General features: G+C 38.0%; 1 protein-coding gene across 9 annotated transcripts in view; it reads left to right on the forward strand.

Annotated features, from left to right (window-relative positions):
- Positions 1-27,493, forward strand: part of LOC130921629 (A-kinase anchor protein 13) — a 276,582-nt gene that overhangs the window by 137,127 nt on the left and 111,962 nt on the right. For all 9 annotated transcript variants that reach the window (XM_057845733.1, XM_057845759.1, XM_057845767.1 and 6 more), the window contains exons 10-11: positions 6,490-6,544; positions 23,136-23,254. In XM_057845733.1, coding sequence (XP_057701716.1) covers positions 6,490-6,544; positions 23,136-23,254 — 174 coding nt within the window. The remainder of the gene's footprint in view (positions 1-6,489; positions 6,545-23,135; positions 23,255-27,493) is intronic.

Raw genomic sequence — 27,493 nt, forward strand, 5'->3', positions numbered from 1 at the left:
ATAGGTAAGACGGCGCCATTACAGATTGAGCGCGACAATGCGTGAGTGGGTCATGCAGTGCATGCATTAATTGCGTTTAATATTTTAACGTGATACATTTTTTAAAAAATTAATTACCGCCGTTATCGGGATAAATTTGATAACACTACCTTAAGCCTAAAGACTCTGGATGAGTGTAACATATTATGTCTGTAACGTTAAATACAATTAGAAAACGATTTAATTAAAAAATATACTGTATATACATCAAAAAAGGCATGGCCGATATTTTTTTGTCGATACCGATACTTTGAAAATGACGTGATCGGACCCGATCGATCGGCATCTCTAGAAACAATCCATTTACGTCATTATCGCGAGCCCGCAGAACATGGCGCCAACTATTGGTCAAAATATGTACTAAATATGATAAAATATTGCCAGTGATTGAACATTTTATGTATTTCTAACAACATATTTTAGTACAAGAGAACAATTGTGGTTTTATTAGAGCCTACATGTATTTAAGGTAGAGGATCCCTTTAAAAGTGCCATGTTATCAACATGCAGTTAAACTTGTTATCCCCGCATTACAGAAGAATGAATCTGCGAGCCCATTTTCCATATTTTATCACGTGTCCCACATGAAGTAGAAGCAACACTTCACAATTAAAGTTGTGAATTCAATTTGAGATAAACTGCAGAGGGTGATAACGTCCAACGAAGCTGTTCCCTGAAGTTGATGAAGACAGATGATTGATTCTGTGTAATTCTTCGTCCACAAACGCAATGTTAATCAACACACCATGTTTGACTAGTAATTTTTAACATCCTTCATAGGTAGGTCACCACACGACTTAAAAAAACACTGCACCATAAAACAATTAATTTTATCACACAGTAGATCAAGTGTTAAATTTAGCCTGTTTCAGAATTAATAAAATTGATGGACCATGACAGAAAATTCATTAAGTAACGTGGTGTCTTTGAAGCTACTTGACCTGGTCATATTACACAACTAAAGTAAAGAAAGCTGTATAAAATGTTAGTGGTTCAGTGTTAAAGAAATTACAGAATCAAAATTGTAGTTACATCATCATCGAGTGTCAAATGTACAGGCAGCGGGCTGAAAGCGACCCGTCAGGCGGTCCAATCCGTTGTAGCTCATTCATACTGTACATACAAAATCACATGCTTTTATTTTGACATTGGCGCTGTACAACCTTAGATTTGTGATATGTGTGATTGAGTGCGTGCACTACTGTACTTGGCTCATTTTTGTGCCCGTGGTTACATTCGTTCATTCGCACCCTCCCAGTAGAAATGGATTGGACGTCTAGCAGCCAATGAGTTAACAAGAAAGTGACCCAAAAATGCCTCAAAACCAATAGAAGGTAAAACATAATCTAAATGAAGTAAACCTAAAATGCCCCGAATCAACAGAAACAGCATGGAAATGCCCAAATAAATAAAAAGGTAATAATCCAAATTTTACAGTAGGTGAAGTATCTTAAAATTACATGGAAGTTGCACAAAATCAACAGGGTTCACAGGGGATCTTAAAAGATCTTAAAAGCATTGAATTTATGAATTTGGAAATAATACCTTAAAAAGTTTTTAAAAAGATTGAATTTTCATATCTGAGTCTTAAAATGTATGATGTACAGTTTATCACAAAAGTGAGTACACCCCTTACATTTCTGCAGATATTTAAGTACCGTATTGGCCCGAATATTATACGGTGTTTTTTGCATTGAAATAAGACTGAAAAAGTGGGGGTCGTCTTATATTCGCTTTCTAAACGTTATGCCCATTCACGACGCTAGATGGCCCCAGATATCATTGAAGCGATGTTCTGTCATGACAGATCTCAGCTAATCTCAAGTTTAACCAGTTTGCATTATTTTTTTGCAATACTTTTCCTTATTCAGATTTGTTTCAAGACTACAGTTACAGTTAGACTTCACTTTGATGGTTGATGCAGTTATTGCAATGTTGTTCTTTTATCACAATAGATCGGTGTATTTACATTTCAAAAACCAGAAGCCATTCTTTTACGAATGTGATTGCACTTTAGTTTACGTATGTAAATGTTCAGATAGTAATATTTGAATGAGGAAAAATAACAAGCTTTTTTTCTCAAATATGTTTTTATAATCATTTGTTTCAGATGTACTGTAATTATTTTCTGTATAAAAATTAATTTGGTGTTCAAAAAGTCTTTTTTTCAAACTTGAGTCTTGAGTCTTATAATCAGGGCCGGCCGGCTTATATTTGGACCAATACGGTATATCTTTTCATGGGACAACACTGACAAAATGACACTTTGACACAATGAAAAAAAGTCTGTGTGCAGTTTATATAATATAGTTAATTTATTTTCCCCTCAAAATAACTCAAAATATAGCCATTAATATCCAAACCCTGGCAATAAAAGTGACTACACCCCTTGGAAACTACGTACATTCCTAAATGTCCAAATTGGGTACTGCTTGTCATTTTCCCTCCAAAATGTCATGTGACTCGTTACAGGAGTGCTGTCAGCATTGCTGCAAAGACTGAAGAGGTGGGGGGTCAGCCTGTTAGTGCTCAGACCGTACGCCGCACTCTACATCAAATTGGTGTGCATGGCTGTCACCCCAGGAGGAAGCCTCTTCTGAAGACGGAAAGCCCGCAAACAGATTGCTGATGACATGTCAACAAAGCACATGAATTACTGGAACCATGTCCGATGATCTGATTAAAAGGGCGGGCTTTATTGTATACCATCTTCAGAAGAGGCTTCTTCCTGGGGTGACAGCCATGCACTCAATGTTGTCCCATGAAAAGATATACTTAAATATCTGCAGAAATGCGAGGGGTCTACTCATTTTTGTGATACACTGTATGTAACTTTGTCTCATTTCTCCGCAAAAGTGTCATTTGTCATTTTGTCTAAATAACATAGTCTGAATAAATAAACTGGGTGGAGGAGCCAATTATTGAGAACGCTACGCAGCACTTGGTCAAAATCCCGTCCTGCGGGATTCCCGCGTGAATCCCGTGTCACGACGGGAGTCCCGACAAAATGTCATGCTCTTCACTACACATTTTTTTGTTTTTCATACCTAGCCATACATTTCATATCCCAGAGATGGGGAAATGTAAATTCAACGAAGTGTGGTTGAGTTAACAATCCTTTTGCCTTTGGCTCAAACCAGTGGGTAGCAGTGTGTTCGAGGCTTTTTGCATCACAGGCAAAAAAAAAAGATTTAGCTGGGTACAATAGGCATGAAGGCGCTAGAGTCCCATGCTAAATCGTCCAAGCACATAACCTCCATCAGAGGAAAGGAACAAACTCCCTCCGTTGCCGGTGTTTTTCAATCAGTCTGGATGAAATAGCCAGTTGCTTGTGAGCCTGACGAGACGGAAGCTAAAGCCTGCCAGTAAGCTGCTAATGTAAGTGAAGCGACAGCAGCTAACACTAGCCAGCTAGCTGCTAGTGCTGCAGCCCCCTTGCATCTCAGCTCGGCTACAATTGCTAGTGGATTTACGAGAGTGTATCTACGTACATTGTTTGGGTCCACAGCAACAATGAAAGCAGAGGTTTTGTGGCTGCCCGACAGTTTAAGATGACTCTTGCCGTGCTAAAGCGTCGCTAACAAGAATGCCTACACTTGGCCTGTTGTCTGTGTTTGCGCTGTGGTGGTGTCACGAGGGTAGCAAAATTTCCACTTTCGAGAAATAAATTAACACATTCACAGATTGTTTTGGGGGGTCGATATGGCTGTAAAATAGGTAATAAGTAGATGCCGATCGATCGGGTCCGATCACGTCATTTTCAAAGTATCGGAATCGGCAAAAAAATATCGGCCATGCCTTTTTTTAAATATATATATATATATATATATATATATATATATATATATATATATATATATATGTATATATATATGTATATATATATATATGTATATATATGTATATATATATATATGTATATATGTATATATATATATGTATATATGTATATATGTGTATATATATATATATATATTAGGGCTGTCAAACGATTAAAATTTTTAATCGAGTTAATTACAGCTTAAAAATTAATTAATCGTAATTAATCGCAATTAATCGCAATTCAAACCATCTATAAAATATGCCATATTTTTCTGTAAATTATATATACTGTAAAATAAATTGTTGGAATGGAAAGATAAGACACAAGATGGATATATACATTCAACATACGGTACATAAGGACTGTAGTGGGCATTTCACTCTACTGTCATTTAAATCTGTCTATGCTGTCCTCACTCCGAAGCGTCTACTTTTTCCAAAGTTAGACAGCTAGTGAACGATGCCTTAATAATCAGACTTCTTTCTTTTTCATCTAATTTATTAATAAAATGGCCTCAAACCACTGTCCTCTTTAGACCGTAGTGAAACTACAAAAAAAAAAAGTACACAAGCATTGCATTAGCAACAACGTTAGCTTAGCACGCTATACAGGTTCACTAAACATAAACAAAAAGCATCTCATACAAAAAATATAACATTTCGCTGACTAACATAATATGTACATTCTTTACAACAACCATACTTACGGACAAATCTTGTCCAAGGATCATATAAGCACAACATTACAACGTAGGCGTCAGCCCGAGACGTCGTGCAGCCATATTGAACTGGCAAGAAAGCAATAAACCATGTGGCAAAGCGACCACAAGAGTTCGCTGTTAGACAGCACAAAAAACCTTGCTGTAAAACTTACCAAAAGGCAGAATACTGTCATGTGCGTTAATTGCGTCAAATATTTTAACGTGATTAATTTAAAAAATTAATTACCGCGCGTTAACGCGATAATTTTGACAGCCCTAATATATATATATATATATATATATATATATATATATATATATATTTATTGTTTTCTAATTGTATTTAACGTTACAGACATAATATGTTACACTCATCCAGAGTCTTTAGTTTAGGCTTAAGGTAGGGTTATCAAATTTATCCCGAAAACGGCGGTAGTTAATTTTTTGAAAAATGTATCACGTTAAAATATTTAACGCAATTAATGCATGTGCTGCACGTCCCATTCACGCATTGTCGCGCTCAATCTGTAATGACGCCGTTTTACCTATATAGGGAGATAAAAGGCAGCATAAAATGAGTAGAGTGAATTTTGGCAGCCTTTGGAGCCTTTTTTTAATTGGCTAAAGCCTTTCAATCCCTCTCCCTACGATTAGAAATATCATGGGAAGAATGTGCGGAAGCAAGGTAGCAATTGAGCTTTTTCTTCACCCGTTATGTTATTTCCCAGCGCAGAGAAGATATATCAATTGGTAGCACTACGCACAGTCATGGTTCCACTTCCCATCATGCAGTTGGGCATGGCTACAGAATCATTTACTGAAAGCTCAACAAATACACTAGATGGCAATATTTAGTCACAATATACAAAGTCACAAGTCTTTCTATCCGTGGATCCCTCTCACAGAAAGAATGTTAATAATGTAAATGCCATCTTGAGGATTTATTGTCATAATAAACAAATACAGTACTTATGTACTGTATGGTGAATGTATATATTCGTCCGAGTTTTATTCATTTGTTTCTTAATGCCTTGCCAAAATGTATATGATCGGGAAAAAATATCGGGAATGATTGGAATCGAATCAGGAGCAAAAAAAAGTAATCGGATCGGGAAATATCGGGATCGGCAGATACTCAAACTAAAACGATCGGGATCGGATCGGGAGCAAAAAAGACATGATCGGAACAACCCTAGTATTAAGGATTTTTAAAAAAAAAAAAAAGGTCTTAAAAGGTCTTAAATTTCTGCCATTGAGAACGATAGACATCAAATTCACATATAAGGGAAAGATTGCCTGTGAATGCTAATCTTCCAGTCAGTGAGTTAACTGATTTGGCCAAAAATAAACAAGTCCACCTCACTGGAGATCTGATTGCCATAAATGTGGCCTGTGAACCAAAATGAGTTTGACGCACCTGACGTAGTCCATCTTTGACGTACCGCAATTAGAGTTGACTTGAATACAAAATGTTACGTAGTATATTTAAATGTATCACAGAATAAGTGAAAGTTCTTGACACCATAAGGTTTTAAGTGATGTAGCGTTACATTTGAAAGTGCATCATAGAATTATTAAGGTGGCTGTGATGCAAAGCCCGTGTCCCAGTCTTCTTTGACAAAGAGTCTGCTAAATGAAACATCACTCAGTCTGCAAACTATCACAGCTCTTAATGCCATCTGCAAAGACGTAGGGGTGTCAGTTTTGGGAGGGGTGTGTGTGATTACACTTAATCTTAGCTACAACCCGCCGTAACAGCCTCACACTCAAATACACACGCGGCTGTTGTATAGCTGTCATGACCGCAGAAAAAGCAGATTCCCTTCCGACACTTCCTGACCGCCGCATCACTTCGTCTCGCCGGCTGACGAGTGTCACATGTTACTGAGGCTGATTCAATGTCTTCCTGTTTCTTCTGTCCTCATAGATCCAACGCGACGCTGAGGCGTCCTTCCAGCAGCCGCGCAATGCTCAACACTTAGGTAAGACTCACTTTCATACTGTTTTGAATTATGTTAATGACTGTTCACTTACTTAAACGTTGGATAAAACCCTTAGTCTTCTGACTTTGTGTTTATTTCCTTATCTACAAATGATCGTGGTCAAAGTGATAGACACTCTGTCTGGTTTGTCTAACTAAGTGTGACTCACGTACTTTGTAAAAAACAAAAACTGAGCTTCTTCTCCTCTCGAAGACCTTTATTTTCTCATAGAGAAACCTTGTTTCTGTTGAAAGAGAGCACAAGTTATGCAAATAAATTATGTTCTTCCAGCATAAGGCCGGTTTTTGTTGGCTTTTGTACTGTGAATACAGTGAAATCAAGCTATTTTAAGACCTGCTGAACTAAAAAAATAAAGTGCCCTGTAGATGCTTCCTCCAAAATTGTTATAGCTGTCTAGGTTAAATCCTACATACCCTAATATATGCTACATGAACCCTTTAATCTAAATAGGTCGACACAAAATTCCTGCCTTGAAGTTTCACCAACTTCCACAAAGATATTTACAATCTACAGTTGCATACCATGTATCATTGGCTGAGCTGCACTTTTGAGCAAATGTATGCCAAGAAAGCAGGGCAGTCAAACTTCCTGTCCCTTATCTAATATTAGCCGTGTGGGAACAAAGTACTTCACTGTACTGTGCCGAAAATATTGAATACACATGTACAGTTCCTCTTCTACGACTGAACTCAACACTGGGAAATGCCACATACTGCCCGTTTTTTTTCTCCCAATATTGTCCAACTCCAAGAATCTGTTATCGATATCGAACCGATATATCTTAGGTCGTGGACTTAACGTTTTATGCTTAACTGGATGCTTTACTAATGATAAATGTAACAACTTCAAGGTTTTCCAAATAAACATTCTATGAAAAATAAAGAGAACAACTTCAAAGAAAGTTATGGAAAAAGTGCCTATATTGCACTGCTATAGTTATTGCTGAAATAAAAAAAGTGCAAACATCAGTTTTTTGGATCAAGTGCAAGTGCAAAGTGGCAATAAGGTAGTTATTATGTCAGTGTGTGTGAAGGGACTAGGCCTGCGCAATATATCGTTTGAATATAGCCATCGTAATGTGTGCATGCGCAATAGTCCCAGAGCAGGACGTGTTTTTTGTTTTTTTTCAATTTCTAATTTTAATGTAAACTTTTGTTTTTCTTCATGAAAACAGCAATTGTGCAGAGACAATGCTTGCTGTATCCCTTTTATATTCACCAATCTTCATAATTCACAGATAAACCCCCTTCGCCTGGATTAATCGGTATTATATCAATACAAGGGTTGTCCCATTCGCATATTTTTGCCCCCCGAGTAACCTGGTCCTGAGAGCCTGCCGATACTGCCGAGTCTCGATCTGATGCCAAAAAAAAGTTGTTTTGCTGTGATGCTCAGTCTGCAGAGAACAGCCTCTCACTTACACATTGAGTTGCCACAGCACACTTCAGACTGTGTACCAAGCTTAACGATGATTCACACATTAGTGCCTTTGATCATAGAGCTACCGAGGTGTGTCTGGCCAGATCAAAGCTACAAACCTGTCTATCATCGTTAACTTTAAGTACCAAACGCCAGCTGCACTGGTGCCCAAGCAAAACAGTTTGGTCGCACTGCTTAGTAGGTAAGGTTAGAGGCTGTACGAGCATGAAGCAGAAAAACATAAAACCTGATCCTTTTCACTCGATTCCAATCCTCTTAGAAATGGCGTGATCTGCCCGATTTCCGATCACGTGATCAGATCGGGACATCTATAATGAATACAATGTGGTCATAGTGATTAAACCAAAGTCTTCCAAAACAGAGCTATTCAAGTCATCTTGTGAAAATTCTTATAGTTTCAATTAGGGATGTCCCGATCAAGGTTTTTGCACTTCCGATCCGATACCGATATTGTTTTGCACTTCCGATCCGATACCGATACTGGCCGATGCCGATACCGGCCTATCTGAGCATGTGTTAAAGTTTAAAGTTATTTAGCCTCCTTACTTAGTTGTCAGACTCATGATGAAAAAGGTTTTAGTACTCTTGATAACAACTAGCCAGCTGAATTAGGTGAGTTTGAATAACACACAACGGTTGGTAACAAGAAACTGACGTGTTTATTCAGTGACAAACACAAAACATTATAAATAACAAACAGAAATGGCATAGTCAGTCAGTAAAACGTGCAAATATTATTGTAAACTGTCTTAAAAAAGCAAAACACACAAACAACCTCAGTGAAAAATCCCACAAATCCCCCAAGCTATTCGATGCTTTTAATGTTTCGTGCATTAGTTACAAAAATTGTATAAAAAGCCTCTCAGGTTTAAATAAACGACTATTTCAGTATCAAATTAACATATTAAAACAGTAAATAAAATACTCAAGTCCCCATTCTGTATCAGCAGCTTTAAACTACATTCAGTTCATTGAATTTTACAAATCAACTGTTAAAGTTGTTAAAATTGCTCCCGTTATTCCATAATTTCCCTTCTGTCTACTTTCGACATGTGAAAGTTTTAAAACTGTTTTGAAGATAGAGTCAAGTCATGATTTTGCCGATTTAGGAGTATTTTAGATAAAAAGTTAATTAGGTTCGCTTGGAAGGTTCACAACAGCCTACTAGGGAAGTCTCCTGCTTTAAGATGGCGGCTGTTTACTAACGCAACTAGTGTTCAATACTTCACTGTTGCTAATGCCGTCGAGTCTGTCATATTGCATCTAGTTCTATATACATATGATATCTATTATCTCCAGTAAAACGATGTTGACGTAGTTTGTAGCGGCTGTCAGCAGCAGTCAGGTATTCTTGTGTTTTTTTATCCAGCGGCATGAGTTGAGCTAAAGCCGTGAGTTGAGCATTGGCATTACCCTGGTCTATGACAAGCATGATGTTTACTCTCGGGACGCAATGCGGTCCGTTTGTCATTGCGTCCCGAAGAACGCGCTGTATATTAGTTCCGCTTTACTTGACATATTTCAATAATCGGAATTTGGATGTTGTTGAATTGTTCTCGAATCTTCCACGGCCGAATCGCTCAAGGATGTAATGATGGCTTGGCATGTTGTACCGTGGTTCTAAGTGTTGGATGGTGCGTCTTTACTCACGAGAGATAATGGATCGTCATCCAGAATGAATTCTTTGGCAATGACTCTTGTTATTCCCTGGGCTTTGGAACTGTCGTGTGCCAGTTTGTCACGCATAGCCAAAGTTTCTACCAGTGTTAGTTGCATAGGACCTTTCTTTTTGTCTTCGGTTTTCTTAACATACTTCTTATATTGTTTGTCGTGGTATTTCGCTAAATGCTTGATTAGGTTGGTTGTATTAAAACTTCTTACAGCTTTACCACCACGCTTGACTTTATTGTGGCATATGTTGCACTCTGCCTCTTCGTCTTTGTCGTCCTTTAAGGTGAAATGATCCCACACAGCTGACATTTTTACCGATAAAGTCTCTCGGTAAATTGGGAGACGGTAATGTAAATGTAGTGTGTTGAAGGTGTGCCGTGAAATGCGGACCGGATTTTAGGGAAACCGAAGCAAAAACTGGAATGGGTTATCTAAATCGGTGCGCTGGAAAACCCGGACCGGACTTTAAAAAAAAAAACTGGATCGGAAGTCTGGATCGGAATTTTTCCGTGTTGGCTGATACGATACCGATGCGCATTTTTTTGCCCATATTGGCGTCCGATCCGATCCAAATATCGGATCGGGACATCTCTGCCAGAAACACAGGCAGGCAATAAGTGGACATGAGAGCACTGCCATATGCATACAGGCCCAAAACCGGTAACGAAAAACTGATGTCGATATTTGCCGTTATCATTTTAAAATGCTTTTATCGGCCGGAGACAACTCTAAGAATTGTGGATTGTGTTGCAAAATGCCATTTTTGTTACTTAACCAAGAGTTACTCCCGTCTAAAGTCATGGGACAGAGTCAACAATATTTCTTGCTGGGTTTAAAGCATATTTATTTGAAAGCTAGCAGCCATGGAAAGACAGGGGACATGGGGGGATTTGAAACATCAGCTCAATGAGCCGCGTCAAGTGTAGAGCAAACTGCCTTTTGCGTGCAGTAAGAAACAGATGGAATTCTGCTGAATGGATACGAAAAGAAATAAACAGCAATGGTGTCAAATGCAAGTAGAAGTGATGCTGAGTCGTCAGCGTCTTTCGTGATCTCTTTGGTCAAGTGTGCCGAGGTGTTATCGACCGTTGCTGATTTTTTTCCTTCTCCACACTGTTATTAAATATCAGCGCAGGCGTCAGAATGGCCAATATGAACTTTCTACACCTTGTACAGTGGTGTCGGGGATAGTTGCTGATAAATCAGCTCCAGGCAGTCTTAATTAGGTGCCCTGCAATTGACTTATCCATGGTGTTTGCTTGTTAGCGTGCCCGCACAACCCTGTAGCTTCTGGCAAGTCACGTCCTAATGATAGTGGATATTTTTTGTTCGGGTTGAACATGGTTAAGTTCAGGGTTGGGACCTTCATTCAAATGCTGAAAGCCTTTACTTATTCACCCATCCATTCATTATACTATTCCTTTACTGGATGTCACCGACTATGTCTGAGCAGCGACATGTAACCTGGATTATTTGCCAATCAACTAGTGAAAACCCATACAATTATGTGCAAAACATACAGTTAAACCTGTCGTGATATAAAATAGGTCAATTAATCACACGGTTAATGAAATTACATGCGTGCATGCGTTTGCACTAGGCCCATTGATTGCATATGAGACGCCAGTTCCTTTCAAATATGTTTCTTGGTCATTAACACACCATGGAACTACAGTTAAGCAAAATAAGATAACAAATTTATATTACACGTCATACGGCGTTAGCATTACGACGTTGAGGCTAGCGGCGAAAGACAATGTATACTAACCACTTTAGCCTGCACTTCAAACATGAAAACTCATTGGTAAAATAGAAAAATAGAGAAAAAAAATGTACAAGTGACCGCACATGAAAGTGTAAAGCTTACGGTGGGGCAAATAAGTATAAGTCAACCACTAATTGTGCAAGTTCTCCCTCTTGAAAATATTAGAGAGGCCTGTAATTGTCAACATGGGTAAACCGGGTAGACAGAATGTGGGGGAAAAAAACTGAATATCACATTGTTTGATTTTTAAAGAATTTATTTGCAAATCATGGTGGAAAATAAGTATTTGGTCATTACCAAAAGTCAATACTCTCAATACTTTGTTATGTGCCCTTTGTCGGCAATAACGGACGCCAAACGTTTTCTGTAACTCTTCACAAGCTTTTCACACACTGTTGCTGGTATTTTGGCCCATTACTCCATGCAGATCTCCTCTAGAGCAGTGATGTTTTGGGGCTGTCATTGGGCAACACGGACTTTCAACTCCCTCGACAGATTTTCTATGGGGTTGAGATCTGGAGACTGGCTAGGCCACTCCAGGACCTTGAAATGCTTCTTACGAAGCCACTCCTTTGTTGCACTGGCTGTGTGTTTGTGATCATTGTTCAAAGACCCAGCCACGTCTCATCTTCAATGCCCTTGCTGATGGAAGGAGATTTTCACTCAAAATCTCTCGATACATGGCCCCATTCGTTCTTTCCTTTACACAGATCAGTCGTCCTGGTCCCTTTGCAGAAAAACAGCCCCAAAGCATGATGTTTCCACCCCCGTGCTTCACAGTGGGTATGGTGTTCTTCGGATACAATTCAGTATTTTTTCTCCTCCAAACACGAGAACTTGTGTTTACCAAAAAGTTCTATTTTGGTTTCATCTGACCATAACACATTCTCCCAGTCCTCTTCTGGATCATCCAAATGCTTTGTAGAGAACCGCAGACGGGCCTGGACGTGTACTTTCTTCAGCAGGTGGACACGTCTGGCAGTGCAGTATTTGAGTCCCTGGCGGCGGATTGTGTTACTGATAGTAGCCTTTGTTACTGTGGTCCCAGCTCTCTGTAGGTCATTCACTACGTCCCCCTGTGTGGTTCTGGGATTTTTGCTCATTGTTCTTGTTATCATTTTGACGCCACGGGGTGAGATCTTACATGGAGCCCCAGATCGAGGGAGATTATCAGTGGTCTTCTATGTCTTCCATTTTCTAGTAATTGCTCCCACAGTTGATTTCTTTACACCAAGCGTTTTACCTATTGCAGATTCAGTTTTCCCAGCCTGGTGCAGGTGTACAATTTTGTTTTTAGACCTCTTTGACAGCCAGAAATCTTGCTTGTTTGTAGGTGACCAAATACTTATTTTCCACTCTAATTTGGAAATAAATTCTTTAAAAATCAAACGATGTGATTTTCTGTTTTTTTTCCCCGCATTCTGTCTCTCATGGTTGAGGTTTACCCATGTTGACAATTACAAGCCTCTCTAATCTTTTCAAGGAGAACTTGCACAATTGGTGGTTGACTAAATACTTATTTTCCCCACTGTATATATACAGTGGTACCTCTACATACGATCGCTTCGACACACGAACTTTTCGACATCCGACGTAAAATTTGACTCGCCATTTGTTTCTACATCCGACGACATGCTCGAAATGCTCAATGGCAGCACCGCAGACGAATGCACGGCGAATTTTCTTGTGTGACAAATCAACACTGGTTTCAGAAAAGGTTGGTACAGGTGGTGAAACAAGGAAAAAGTTGACGCTTACCTTCTAAATGAAGATGCAAATGACAGAAAAATATGAGCGTAGGGTGGGCATCTGTGAAATGGCTCAACAATACATCTCCACGGTCCTCCTCCGACCATCGTTCGCCAGTCTTTATAAGTTAAGCTGACAATTCTTATTGTGGTAACATCTCCAGAGAAATCGCCAACTTCGCCACGTTTTTATCATTATATCACAACTTATTCAAAACAAAAACACCTTCTGTCTGCCGCAATTGACGGTGTTCTCAAGAAAACATTCAAAGTGAAAGTGAAACTCAAGCTCACCGGTCTGTCTCTGGCACGTCAGCCCCGCGGTGCGTTCAGGGTCAGCAAAAAACGTCCGCCACATTAGAACCCGATTCGTTACATTAATACAGGAATTATTATTATTATTATTATTATTATTCCGATTTTGATTTATAATTTATTTGTTTTTCTATGTGTAATTGCCATTTGTAATAGTACCAGCAGTATTTTTTAAGGATTTAGTGACGGTTTTTGGGCTGTGGAACGAATTAATGGAATTATAATGTATTCCTATGGGAAAATCCTGCTCGACATACGACCATTTCGACTTACAAACAAGGTCCTGGAACGGATTAACTTCGTATGTAGAGGTACCACTGTATTGGAATAAATAAATAAATGTTGGAATAAAAAAATAAAAAAATAAAATAAAAATGGAAATAAATGGTAAAATAGTATAATAATAGTACAATAATAATTTAATATAAATTGAAATAAATAAAAAATGAAATTAATACATATTAAAATAAGTATAAATTGAAATATATAAATAAATTTATACAAGTAAATAAAAATTGAAATAAAATATAAATTGGAATTAATGAATACATATTTAAATAAATATTGAAATAGAAACATTTTAATGATTTAATAATTTATTTAAATGTGTATTTATTTATTTAATTTTTGCACTCCTGGTCCTCCATAGATGTTATTCCATCCGAACTACTTAATTTTGAATCACGGATAGTTGACATTCCCACCCGATTATTCTGCAGTTAAAATGAAAACTGTTAATTAAAATAACATTGCGTACTCCTGCAGGCAACTGGAACTGTTTGACTACCTGTATATTGTCAATCTTTTAAAAAAAAAAAAAAAAAAACATAATGGACTAGGACTCAAAAAAATTGTGTTAATGACTTTGACGCTGACTTTGAACTGGAAGTGTTTTTTAGTGTGAGATATGAAGACTCAGCTGTAACTCAAAAGTCCTTCCGTAGAAAATGTAAGCCTCTATACTGAATCTGGGGGAAAAAAGCAGCCTTGTTGTCATGGACTTTTTTTGCTCCAACTTTACATTTGTCGTCTTCTGAGAATAACTGATTCGGAAACCAAATAAGAGGAAATAAATGAAGATCTTATCTGCAATCTGTGTCTGTCATGGGGAAACACTTAAGGTAGCGAATGGGGTATGAAAATGTCCAATGTGCTGTGTGATAGGACAACCAGATCGGTGCTTCATCTTCTCTGTTATTTCTCACCACATTCATTTCTTTGCAAGCGTATGATTTGTTGGGATCATATCATATCCGTATTTGTCATCCTTCTTGTGCAACATGCATTCTCTTTCCGACTTCTCTCTTGCCTTCTTTTTTTACGATGATGTCCAACCCCTTTGAAGTTATGAAAGCGAATCGCACTTTTCGTGATCCATGACACTCTAAAGTACACCTTGAATGCAAACCTGTCTTGCTGTGTTGCGTCCCCCGTGAGACTCACTAGGTTTTCCTGATGTCTCTAGCAGACGTGCCTTGAAACATAAACATTTGTACGTGCTGTTCAGTTGACCTCTAGCTGATGATGAAAAAAAAAAAAAAAAAAAAAACAATCCTTTGCTTAAGGGAAGGTTTCCCTGTCAGAAATGCAAATATGCACCATGCCGGGTTGGCTGTAGTCATATGGGGTTAAGCCAACCATACTGTAATTCACCACTTGACATTGGTGATTTTATTTAAAAGCCTTCATTAACACTTCAGGGTTTAATCCTCAATTACCGGTACAATTTAGTGACAGGTTTACCCACAAATTAATTTATGTGATTTAATAATGCAGCAAGCTGTTTTGGGGCATATCTCCGCAGAAAACACACTTTGACTTTGGAGGAAGTGTATGACTTTAGCTCTTCCACTGTGTGTCAATGGGATGTCCCCATTTGTCTCATATGGAAACTGGACCCCACGGTGTATAACACAAACACACGACCTTACACTTCCTCTCATGAGTGAAAAATGTTCTGTGGGAGGACAAAGAATAACTTCCTCCCTTGCAGTAATGATGCAAAATGAAAACATGATGTCATCCATTTTATTCCTGCACACCGGCTAAAGAAAGCTTGCCCTCTGGGGCTCTTGTGGCTTCTTCCTCTTTCTTTATTTCCTTAAATGAGCAAATACTGCTGCTCTTTACACTTTACATGATGAGGGATTGAGTACTTTGCTTTTTTTTTTTGCAGTTAATGTAGGAACCCAGACAAATAACACATCATACCGCAATTAGATAGTTAAACAGTGTCAGTGCCAGTTTTAGTTGTGATATAAATAGAGCCGCAACTAACGATTATTTTCATAATCGGATAAATATCAGTTACCTTCACAATTTACCTTGAAGTTGCTTTCGGCATGTTGAAAATAGCAATGAAGACAAAATGATGACTACTGTATTTTTCGGACTTTAAGTTGCACCTGAGTATAAGTCGCACCAGCCCAAAAATGCACAATGAAGAGGAAAAAAAACAAAACAAATATGAGTCGCACCGGAGTATAAGTCCAATTTTGGGGGGAAATTTACTTGACAAAATCCAACACATAGAACAGATATGTCATCTTGAAAGGCAATTAAAAAAAAATCAATAGAAAACAACATGCTGAATAAGTGTACAGTATGATAATGTTACATGATGCATAAACAACGAAATGTGAACGTGGCCGTTAACTTAACATATCTATTAAGAGTTTTTCAGATAACTATAGCATAAAGAACATGCCAACAAGTGTACCAAACCATCAGTGTCACTCCAAAACACCAAAATAACAGGTGAAATGATGTGTTAAGAATTTGACACATAAGTCACTCCAGAGTATGAGTCGCATCCCCAGCCAAAGTATGAAAAAAACTGCAACTTACAGTCCGAAAAATACGGTATTTCCTTCAACTGTATCAATTATCAAATTCGTTGGCAACCAATTTATAAATCGATTAGTTCTTGCAGCCTTATTAAGAAGCTAATTTAGAGAGTAAGATGTCTGAAAATTGGCAAATATGTGAATTGTTTTTTTGGGGCTGCAGCTATCGAATATTTTAGTAATCGCGTATTCTACTGAAAATTCAATCGATTGATTTATTAATCGGATAAAACGTCTTTATTAGGGCAATTATAAAGACATTTCACTTAATATTAGGGCTGGGCGATATGGCCTTAAACATGTATCACGATAAATTGAGCAGATTTATCTCGATAACGATAAATGACGATAAATTCGCCCAAGCGGACTGTTATATAATTTGAAAATCTGAATCAATGCATGAAATACAGATTAACTATTTCTTGTTGATTTATTTACCAGCATTCAATTTGATATACTGTATTTAACAATTGTACATGCAGTCTAAACATTAAATTTATAAAAATTAGGGCTGTCAAAATTATCGCGTTAACTGGCGTTAATTAATTTTTTTTAATTAATCACGTTAAAATATTTGACGCAATTAACGCACTTGCCCAGCTCAGACATATTTAAATGTCACTAGAGTGAAAGGCCCACCTGTTAATTGTGTTTTGCGGAGTTTTGCTGCCCTCTGCTGGCGTTTGGGTGCGACTGATTTTTTAGTGTAAGTAATTATTGCCATCAACAATGGCGGGCTACTAGTTTATTTTTTGATTGAAAATTTAACAAATTTTATTAAAACGAAAACATTAAGAGGGGTTTTAATATAAAATTTCTATAACTGATTTAGAACTGATTTATTGTTATAATAAACAAATACAGTCCTTATGTACCGCATGTTGAAAATATATATCCATCTTGCGTCTTATCTTTCCATTCCAACAATAATTTAGAGAAAAATATGGCATATTATATAGATGGTTTGAATTGCGATTAATTACGATTAATTAATTTTTAAGCTGTAATTAACTCGATTAAAAATTTTAATCGTTTGACAGCCCTAATAAAAATGTATTGTAAGCAATAAGAATTCAAGTATGAACATTTATAACAGCGTGTATGACTTGAACAATGTACATTGTCAAAATCAATATGCCTGTGCAAACATGTAATTGTAACACAAATGACTTGCAGCTTGAACAGTACACTTCAAAAAGACAACTTATTGTTAATGGCTGCTGTGATATAATTATTAAATACAAGTGTTTACTTTATGGTTTAAGGGTCCCCCCCCCCCCCCCCCCCCGTGCATTTTTTCATAAATGCACGCACAATAAAAATAGCTGGGGCCATTTCTCGGTCATTATAAGTTTCGCCGTTGGATTGTACTTTATGCAGAATTCTTTACCATCACAAAAGCTATCAGAGGAATCACACACACAGACAGATACAAAATAACGCCACATAGTAATTGGAAGATGCAGTCCGTGCCCAATCCACTCATTAAGTTCAGCCGTTTCGACCAGGTTAGAGCCTCTATCCGACTCCATAACGTTCATTAGTAGCGTTAGCCGCTAGCTAGCGTTAGCCTGGCTACCAGTAGAAAGCACTGAAAGCACCATCTCCGGAAATCGTGAGAACAAAGGAGGACAGCGGGTGAAAGCCCGTCTGGATGCCACCAAGAGTCTACTAAATGTCGGTTGAAAGTTTGGTGAACCTCCCTTAAGCCACACTCCATCACGTTTTGCTTGTAGCGTTAGCTGCTAGCGTTAGCTTACCGGGCTTTTGTTTGATTGGCTTCCTGATGATCACGTGACTCCCTACGTAAGCACATTCACTGCTTTCTTAAAGGGGAATGAACATAGACGAACAACACAGAATCAAAGCGGGATGAAAAGACTATTTTCTTGTTTTATTAATTTACCGAATTTACCGACATGGTCAAAATTACGTCGGTCATCGTTAAGAATTTCGGTGACGGTAAATTTTCGGTTTACCGCCCTGCTCTACTTAATATTGAACCATTTTTAGTAGGGGTGCACGATATCCATTTTTTGAAACCGATACCGATATCGATAACTTCCTGCTCCTCAAAGCCGATATCGATAACCGATAAATTTTTAAAAAGAAATCTATAACCTGAGTTTTTGAACACCTAGAGGTTAAAAAAAAAATAAATTGTGGATTCAACATAGATTTGCCTTTGATCTCAATAGATTTTTCATAATGACATGAACAAAACAGTGCGTTTCACTTCTGCACTGCCCGACAGCCAGCTAAGAATGAATGCACTTCCATAAACCACAAGGCTTGGTCTTTTCTTGCTTTTATGAGAAGACACTCGTCTTAATATTGTGAAAGTACAACAGAAAAATACATATTCAATACTCAATTTACAACAAACTGCACAATACACATATATACACAACTATTATATGTATAGCATAGCACACTAGCTTGAGCTACTAAAGTATTGGCTGGCTTCTATAACACAACAATTTATGAAGTTCTGTACATACAGTATGACCCTTCACAACAGAAGTAAACATATATTGCACATCCATATGTTATAGTAAACATAAAATACTTACAGACACATATTTCCGAGGCGGAAACGTAACAGAAAGCACTCACGATTGTCAATGCTACCGCTAGACACTGCAATGTGTAAGTGAATGAACCAAACTACTGTAACAAAAAATAGATGCAGTGAATTATTCTGACCAGCAGGTGGCAGCAATGCCCCGCAAATGGTCAACTGATTTCCCACACTAGTGTGTACTGTAAACTGTAAAGCCAGCACAGTACATATTATCGGTCCTATTAATAATGTTATTGGACTTACCGGGATGACGTCATACCCTATTTCCTGACCGATAATTATCGGACCAATAACTATCGTGCACCAGTAATTTTTAGACAATCAATGTCTTTATTTTACATGTACATTTTTGGAAACAGCCAACAATTGTATCTCAGGTGTGACAGATGTGACAACTCAATGTGTAAGTAAGAGGTTGTTCTCTGCAGCGTGAGCGTCAAAAGCAAAAAACAACTTTTTTCCGGTATCGGATCGAAACTGTATCAACAGGCTCGCAAAATCAGCTGACTCGGACTCTGGTGCAAAAATATGCGATCGGGACAACCCTAGTATTCGTATAATACTGATTAATCCAGGCTAAGGGGGTTTATCTGTGAATGATAAAGATTTGTGTATATAAAAGGAATCCAGGAAGCCTTGTCTCTGCACTATTGTTGTTTTTAAGAAAAAAACAAAACAAAAGTTTACATAAAAAAATACAGTGTATCACAAAAGTGAGTACACCCCTCGCATTTCTGCAGATATTTAGGTATACCTTTTCATGGGACAATACTGACAAAATGACACTTTGGCATTTCTGCAGGTATTTAGGTATATCTTTTCATGGGACAATACTGACAAAATGACACTTTGTGGGCGCAATGAAAAGAAGTCTGCGTGCAACTTATATACCGTAATTTTTGGACTATAAGCCGCTACTTTTTTCCTTCACTTTGATGCCTGTGGCTAATAGTCCAGTGCGGCTTATTCGTTGATTTTTTTTTAGGTAACACTTTATTTGACAGTGGTGTCATAAGACTCCTAAGATCATCAAAATTATGACATGACACTATCATGGACAGTACTTAATGCTTATGTCATTAAGTGTCATTTGGCAAATTATGTCACTCAATTTCTGTCCATCTTGGATGTTTTGCATCCATTCAAAAGTGAGATAATTTGCCGGATAACACTTAATGACATCTGTTATAAGCATTCATGAATGCTCAGGACAGAGACATGTAATTATTATGATTGTGTAATGACAGTCTTACGGCACCACTGTCAAATAAAGTGTTAGCAAATACCATGACTAGCAATTGATGAAACAACTGGAACAGTAACTGAAGAAATATTTAGCACAGAAAATGATTTTTGACTGTTATTTACATCTGTAGCGCTGCAATGCATGCTAAGAGGCATGTTGGATGACAACAGTGTTGACAACAGATGGCAGCAGAGGTTGACTGTCTCCCCCAAGGGAGCAGTGATGGCCAAATGAAGCTTCTTGAAGCAATAAAGCTTTGCAGCCAATTGGTTCAAAGCTTCATGGTGCTTCATTTGGTCTTTTTACAGTTGTATGATGCCGCTGTCAAAAAAAGTTTTACCGGTTAATATCTTTTGGTGTAAATATCCCATGATACAGTGAGGACAGCTGCGGTCTATAGTCCAGTGCAGCTTATCTATGAACAAATGCCGTTTTCGTGCCAAATATGGTGGGCTGCGGCTTATAGTCAGGTGCGCCTTATAGTGCGAAAATTAGGGTAATAGAGTTAATTTATTTTCCCCTCAAAATAACTCAAAATATAGCCATTAATATTTAAACCCCTGGCAACAAAAGTGAGTGCACCCCTTTGAAAAAACAAGAAAGCCCGCCTGTCTCATCAGACCATATGACATGGTTCCAGTAATCCATGTGCTTTGTTGACATGTCTTCAGCAAACTGTTTTCTTGTGTACAGTCTTCAGAAGAGGCTTTCTGCTGGGGTGACAGCCATGCACACCAATTTGATGTAGAGTGCGGGGTATGGTCTGAGCACTGGCCGGCTGACCCCCCACCTCTTCAATCCCTGCTGCAATGCTGACAGCACTCCTGTAACGAGTCACATGACATTTTGGAGGGAAAATGACGAGCAGCACTCAATTTGGACATTTAGGGATGTACGTTTTTTCAAAGGGGTGTACTCACTTTTGTTGCCAGGGGTTTAGATATTAATGGCTATATTTTGAGTTATTTTGAGGGGAAAATAAATCAACTCTATTATATAAGCTGCACACAGACTACTTTTCATTGTGTCAAAGTGTCATTTTGTCAGTGTTGTCCCATGAAAAGATATACTTAAATATCTGCAGAAATGCAAGGGGTGTACTCACTTTTGTGATACACTGTAAATAAATAAACAATCACACGGCCTGCGATGGAACTATTGCGCATGTGCACATTGTGATGGCAATGTTCAAACGATACATTGTGCAGGCCTAGTACCTACACATACATTGAGGACAGAAAAAGTACCTAATTGGTACTTTGCACCTGCACTTGATCCAAAAAACTGATGTTTGCACTTTCTTGATTCCAACAATAAATATAGCGGTGCAATATAAGCATTCTTTCCATGGCTTTCCTTGAAGTGGTTCTCTTATTTTTAACAGAATGTTTATTTGAAAAACCTTGAAGTTGTTACATTTATCATTAGTAAAGCATCCAGTTAGCCATAATATATTAAGTCCACGACTGCGGACTTATGGAGTCGGACAATATCGGGATATCGGTTACTGGTTAAAAAGTCATTATCGGACAACTCTAACAATTTTAATCAGATTTTTTTTTTTTTTTTTTTTTTTTTTTTAAGAAGGAAGAAACAGTCATGCAGTATGTGGTGCAGTATGTGGTGTTTCCCAGTGTTGATTTCAGTTTCAGTTGTAGAAGAGGAACTGTACATGTGTATTTAATATTTTCCATTTGAGTCAAGCTTTTTTTTAAGTTCTAGTTAAGTTTTAAGTTTAAGTCTAAATTGTAAGTCCTGATAGCATTTTGAGTTTTGGAATGTTCAAAATAAATGTATGATACCTGCTGTATTGGAAGCACATTAGGCAATAGTGTTTTATCCATCAATGATTACCGAGCTAAAATTGACAGTTAGCTTTATTTTACACCCTCATCACTCTACAGCACTGTGTTTTTCCAGATTAAATAAAGCCTGTATGAAAGACATGTTTGCCACGCATCGACAGTAGTCATAATTAATAGAAACCTAGCCCTCCGCAGGGCTAACGTTACATTAGCAAAGTACAGTAACGTTAATCTTATTTATTAGCGCTACGTTAACTACATTTGACCTTTTCCCGGGTATCGCTCCTCCGCTCTCGGGAGTAAACGGGGTGCCTTTGGTGGATCGGGCGATAGGGGTTTCGGGGGTTGTCATCGATCGTGGGGTCCAGCCGGGGGTGCGGAAGCGTCGGGCCGCGAGTAGCCAGGAGTGGTGTTATGCAAGTGCTGTCTTACAGTGAATATATGAAACAGTGTTCGCCTTGGTCTTCAGGTTGAAATTCTCACACATTTTCTGCTTTTTCTTGGTGCCTTTCTCTTCGCTTTCGTCGGCGTCTTCGTCGTTACCTCTATATTCATGCGTGGTGGAAATCAAATATATCCGCCGCCTCTCTATTGTTCCTGTACGCAGGTGACGTCAGCGCGTTGTGCCCATTAAGTGTAGTATGGGCAAAACGTCATGCTTTAAGCTGGCAAAATTAAACGATTCCTCGAGGTGGAGAAAATTCTTCGATCGATTTTTAAGATCAAGTTACTTGAAGTATTCGAGTAATCGTTTCAGCTCTAGACATTAAATACCTGACAGAGTGTGACAACAGTAAAAGCTGACTTTGGCAGTGTTTGACTTCAACTTCAGTATATTTCATACAGAACAATCTCTTAATAAAAAAAGGTGAGCAGTGTCAAAAAATGGGCTTAAAAACACAAGCAGTAGTTGTTTTCCTTCACACTTGAGTCTGAAATTTTTTTTGTTGGTCAAAGACAGTCAGCCATTGAACCAAATGGGCATTTCACACCTTCTCATATTTCAAGAGCTTGTTTTTACCCTCCCGCGTAACAGACTTGCTTATTGTTTTCACAGAAGGAAGTTAAATGAATTGTTGTCTGTAACTTCCTTTATCTTCAAGCTGTTCACTTTTGACCATTCACACTGCACGGTCTTATGTCTTTTCAGGGACCTCGCGGTCAGCAACGTTACCCGCATTGTCCAGCAGGACGGTCAGCAGCAACAGTTGTTCCTCAACCACTCACAGAGACTCAAGCAGCGATATTGAGAGCTTGCTGAGTGCTGAGGTGGGATATGTCAGTGTATTTTTTGTAAAGTTTGATTCATTGTGAATAACGCACTTCAAATTTTGTCCTAGGTGGAAAACATTTGTTTTACACAACAACTTTGAAAACCTTGGACTCAACTACACATACATCACTACCTTTGTTAGAAATGCTAAAAACTGGGCTGAAGTGTGAAGCAGACTTTTGCAACAGCCGTCTTAGTATTTTGGAGTAAAATACGTCTTGGTCTGATTTTAGTCACCTCAAAATGGTTTAGTCTTCGTCTAGTTTTAGTCGACGAATCCTCAGGATGTTTTCGTCTGCAAAAAGTCAAAAGGTTTTAGTTCACAAATTTTAGTTTGCAATATTTACGTGAAAAAAAAAAAAGAAAAAGAAAAAAGCCTACCTGCATGGTTTTTTGCTTTTAACCAAGAATTGAGACTGTTTTACGTTCATATCTATAAAGAATTCAGGGATTTAAGCATTTATTCACAAGAATTTCAACGTAAAAAGCGCTTTGTTGTTGACTTGTGGTAAGGCGGCGCCACAGTGAATTTAAAGACAAGCAGCACATTCGACATATTTACGTAAAATAAATGCTACCTGCACGGTTACTTTTGCTTTTAACCAAGAATGGAGACTGTTTTACATCCATATCGATAAAGAATTCAGAGATTTAAGCATTTATTCACAAGAATTTCAACGTAAAAAGCGCTTTGGTGTGGACTTGTCACAAGGCGGTGCCACAGTGAATTCAAAGACAAGCAGCACATTCGACATATTTACGTAAAATAAAATGCTACCTGCATGGTATCTTTTGCTTTTAAGCAAGAATCGAGACTGTTTTATGTCCATATCTATAATGAATTCAGGGATTTAAGCATTTATTCACAAGAATTTTAACGTAAAAAGCGCTTTGGTGTGGACTTATGGTAAGGCGGTGCCACAGTGAACTTAAAAGACGAGCCGTACATTCGATATATTCATGTAAAATAAATGCTACCTGCACGGTTTCTTTTGCTTTTAACCGAGAATCGAGACTGTTTTATGTCCAAATCTATAAAGAATTCAGGGATTTAAGCATTTATTCACAAGAATTTCAATGTAAAAAGCTCTTTAATGTGGACTTGTGGTAAGGCGGCGCCACAGTGAATTTAAAGACAAGCAGCACATTCGACATATTTACGTAAAATAAATGCTACGTGCACGGTTTCTTTTGTTTCTAACTAAGAATCGAGACTGTTTTGCATCCATATGTATAAAGAATTCAGGGATTTAAGCATTTATTCACAAGAATTTTCAACGAAAAAAGCTCTTTGTCTGTGTCAGCGCAACAATGCAGGCCCCCTGCGCCTCGTGTCTCGTCATTTACATCATGAAGTCCATGATACACATCATAAGTTTTGAAAAATGTATGCAAACTATTAGAATAACAAACAGGTTCATACCAGCACTAAATCTGCAGGTCTGTCGAAAATACCACCATTGTTAAAAACAAGATACAGTGGTACCGCTACAATTTAATTCATTCCAGCACCTAGATTCAAAATAGTCGTATGTCGAGCGGGATTTTCCCATAAGAATACCTTATAATTCGATTAATTCGTTCCACAGCCCAAAAACCTAAAAAAGTATTGTTATTGTCACCTTAAGAGGCGAACAGAGGTGGAGGAGACGGCGAGTGTGTAGGTGCAGGAGGGGGCATTTGGTGAGCTGTGTTCTGTATAATTTAAAGGGAACCATGGATAGAAAAGATGAACATTATCATGAGTTAAAATAATTTGATATTAAAACCCCTCTTGATGTTTTCGTTTTTATACAATATGTAAAATTAGTTCAACTAGTATGTCACCATTGTTGTTGACGTCGCAGGGCAGTGACGTCACTTGGTCACGCATTTGGCTTCCAGAGTATGACTTTAGCAACATAAACACGTCATCTGTTCAACCCTTTTAATTTGAACCCGAGAGGAACATTAATGCGCATGACAGCACTGACGATATTTAACAAAACGAGCAGCAAACGCAAAATGAACAGGAAAGATGGGATGAGACGAGATGAGAGTAGGACAAAACCGGTGGTCTGCCAAAATTTGCTACACCGGCAAAACGTGCTAAAAGAGGCGAATTTGTCACCCAGAGTACTAACGTGCGTTTTCAGCTTGTTTTGTTTAGATGCATACAGACAGAACATACTAAATATGTCTTATGAAAATATTTAAACGTAGTCATATCAAATAAGAGTAATTAAAATACTCAACGTGACTAATGTGGTCAACAGATTACATACCTGTCAACCTGAGGCCGTTGGCAATCTTAAAAAGGGTGACATATGGCCTTACGAATTAATGACTAATCTTACAACGTTTTATATAGCGACAATATAAAAATAAAACTCAATTTTTAAAATAATATGAATTTATTGGTAATATTGTCACATAACCTGGTGCAATCAAAGAACAATCAATATCTTCCGTTACATCATGATTACTAAAATTTAACAGTGACTTTTGTTATAATTTTATGTAGCACTTTTGGCAATTTCTATCATGTCTTTTGATGGCTGCACTTCATGGCACTTTAGCTCGAAATTCAGTTTGACTTGAAGGTAGTTCGTTAGTGTGTCCAATTATAAATTAAAAAGGTCAATTGATAAAATTAACTTACCGATGCAATGTTTGAGTCAGGGAACATTTCTTTTGCTAATTCTGAGAAGTGATCAGCAACAGTTGCGGGCAAATTGTGTTTGGCAACAAATTGGCAGAGTAAAATCTCCGCTTTTGTCACTTGTCATTCTGCAGACTTCATCTTTATGACCAGTGTTGTTAATCTTACTTTTAAAAGAGTAATTAATTACAGTTACAAATTACTTCTCCCAAAAAGTAATTGAGTTAGTAACTCAGTTACCTGAATGTAAGCGTATTTAGTTACTTGGCAAAGTAACTGGTGTTACCTTTCATGTTTTTTTCATTTAAAAAAAGAAAAGAAAAGAAAACATAATAACCTTTGCTATGTTTGGAAGTCATTTAATGTTGTGAATCAACCGTTAAAGTTGTTAAAATTGCTCCCGTTTTTGCATTAGTTCCCTTTTGTCTACTTTCTACACGTGAAAGTTTTAAAACTGTTTCATCATTTAAAGATGGATTCAAGTCAAGATTTTGCCGATTTAAGAGTATTTTAGATAAAAAGTTACTTAGGTTTGGTAGGAAGGTTCACTACAACAAAGCCTTTCAGAGAAGTGTACTGCTTTAAGGTGGCGGTTGTTTACTAACGCCACCAAGCCTGTCATTTCGAATATAGTTCTATATGCATATGATATCTAGCATGAAGTGGGCGCAGATTGTATGCTGTCGGCGTCGGCTACAGTCAGGAAATATTGGAGCCGCCTAGCATCGCGTTTGCAACAGCATCACAACACTCTTCCCTCCCTTCCCACTCTGACTTTTCTTGCGTCATTCAACCAACGTAGTAACGCACATTGTTTAGTTGCCGAAACGGTGACAAAATCCGAACGGAGAAAAAAAAAAAAAACGTACAGATTCTGAATGTACGGCGTACACCAGACATGTCCAAAGTCCGGCCCGGGGGCCAAATGCGGCCCGTGGTCAAATTTCATCCGGCCCCCAGCCTCTGTCATAAAATCAATAACGTCTGGCCCGCACACAGATTTAATAAATTGGTCAGCAGTACTGCTACTAGCATATGAATTAGCTTACACACTAAATGCTGCTCCTCATTTACGCACTAAAAGGCAGCAGCACTCTAAGCAACATTACCCCGTGTGACCCTTTACTCCCAATTTTTATAAAATGGCGACAATAAAAAAAAATAAAGTTGACTGCGGTGGCCGACGCTTCAAGGATAGGTAGAAATTGGACGATTACTTCACTAAAATACGCAACAACTGTGTCTGCCTCAATTGCAGAGACAGTCGCTGTTTTTAAAGAGTTCAATGTCAGGCGATATTACCAAAAAAGACACGCTGACATGACAAGATTACAGGGAAGATACATAGCGAGAAATTGAAGCAACTTGAAGCTAGTTCAATTTTACAGCAGCAGTATTTCGTAAGAGCCCGAGAGCCAAAAGAGAACGTCACAAAGCGTAGTTGCGAGATTGTTGAAATGATTAATTAAAAAAAAAAAATAAAGCAAATTTGACACACAGAATGGCTTGCTAAAATTTGCTTAAATATATTGTTCTACGTAAAGGACGTCAGCCAAGGTCGGCCCCCCACATTTTTACCACACCAAATCTGGCC

This window comes from Corythoichthys intestinalis, chromosome 1 (genome assembly GCF_030265065.1).
Source record: "Corythoichthys intestinalis isolate RoL2023-P3 chromosome 1, ASM3026506v1, whole genome shotgun sequence".
NCBI lineage: Eukaryota > Metazoa > Chordata > Actinopteri > Syngnathiformes > Syngnathidae > Corythoichthys > Corythoichthys intestinalis.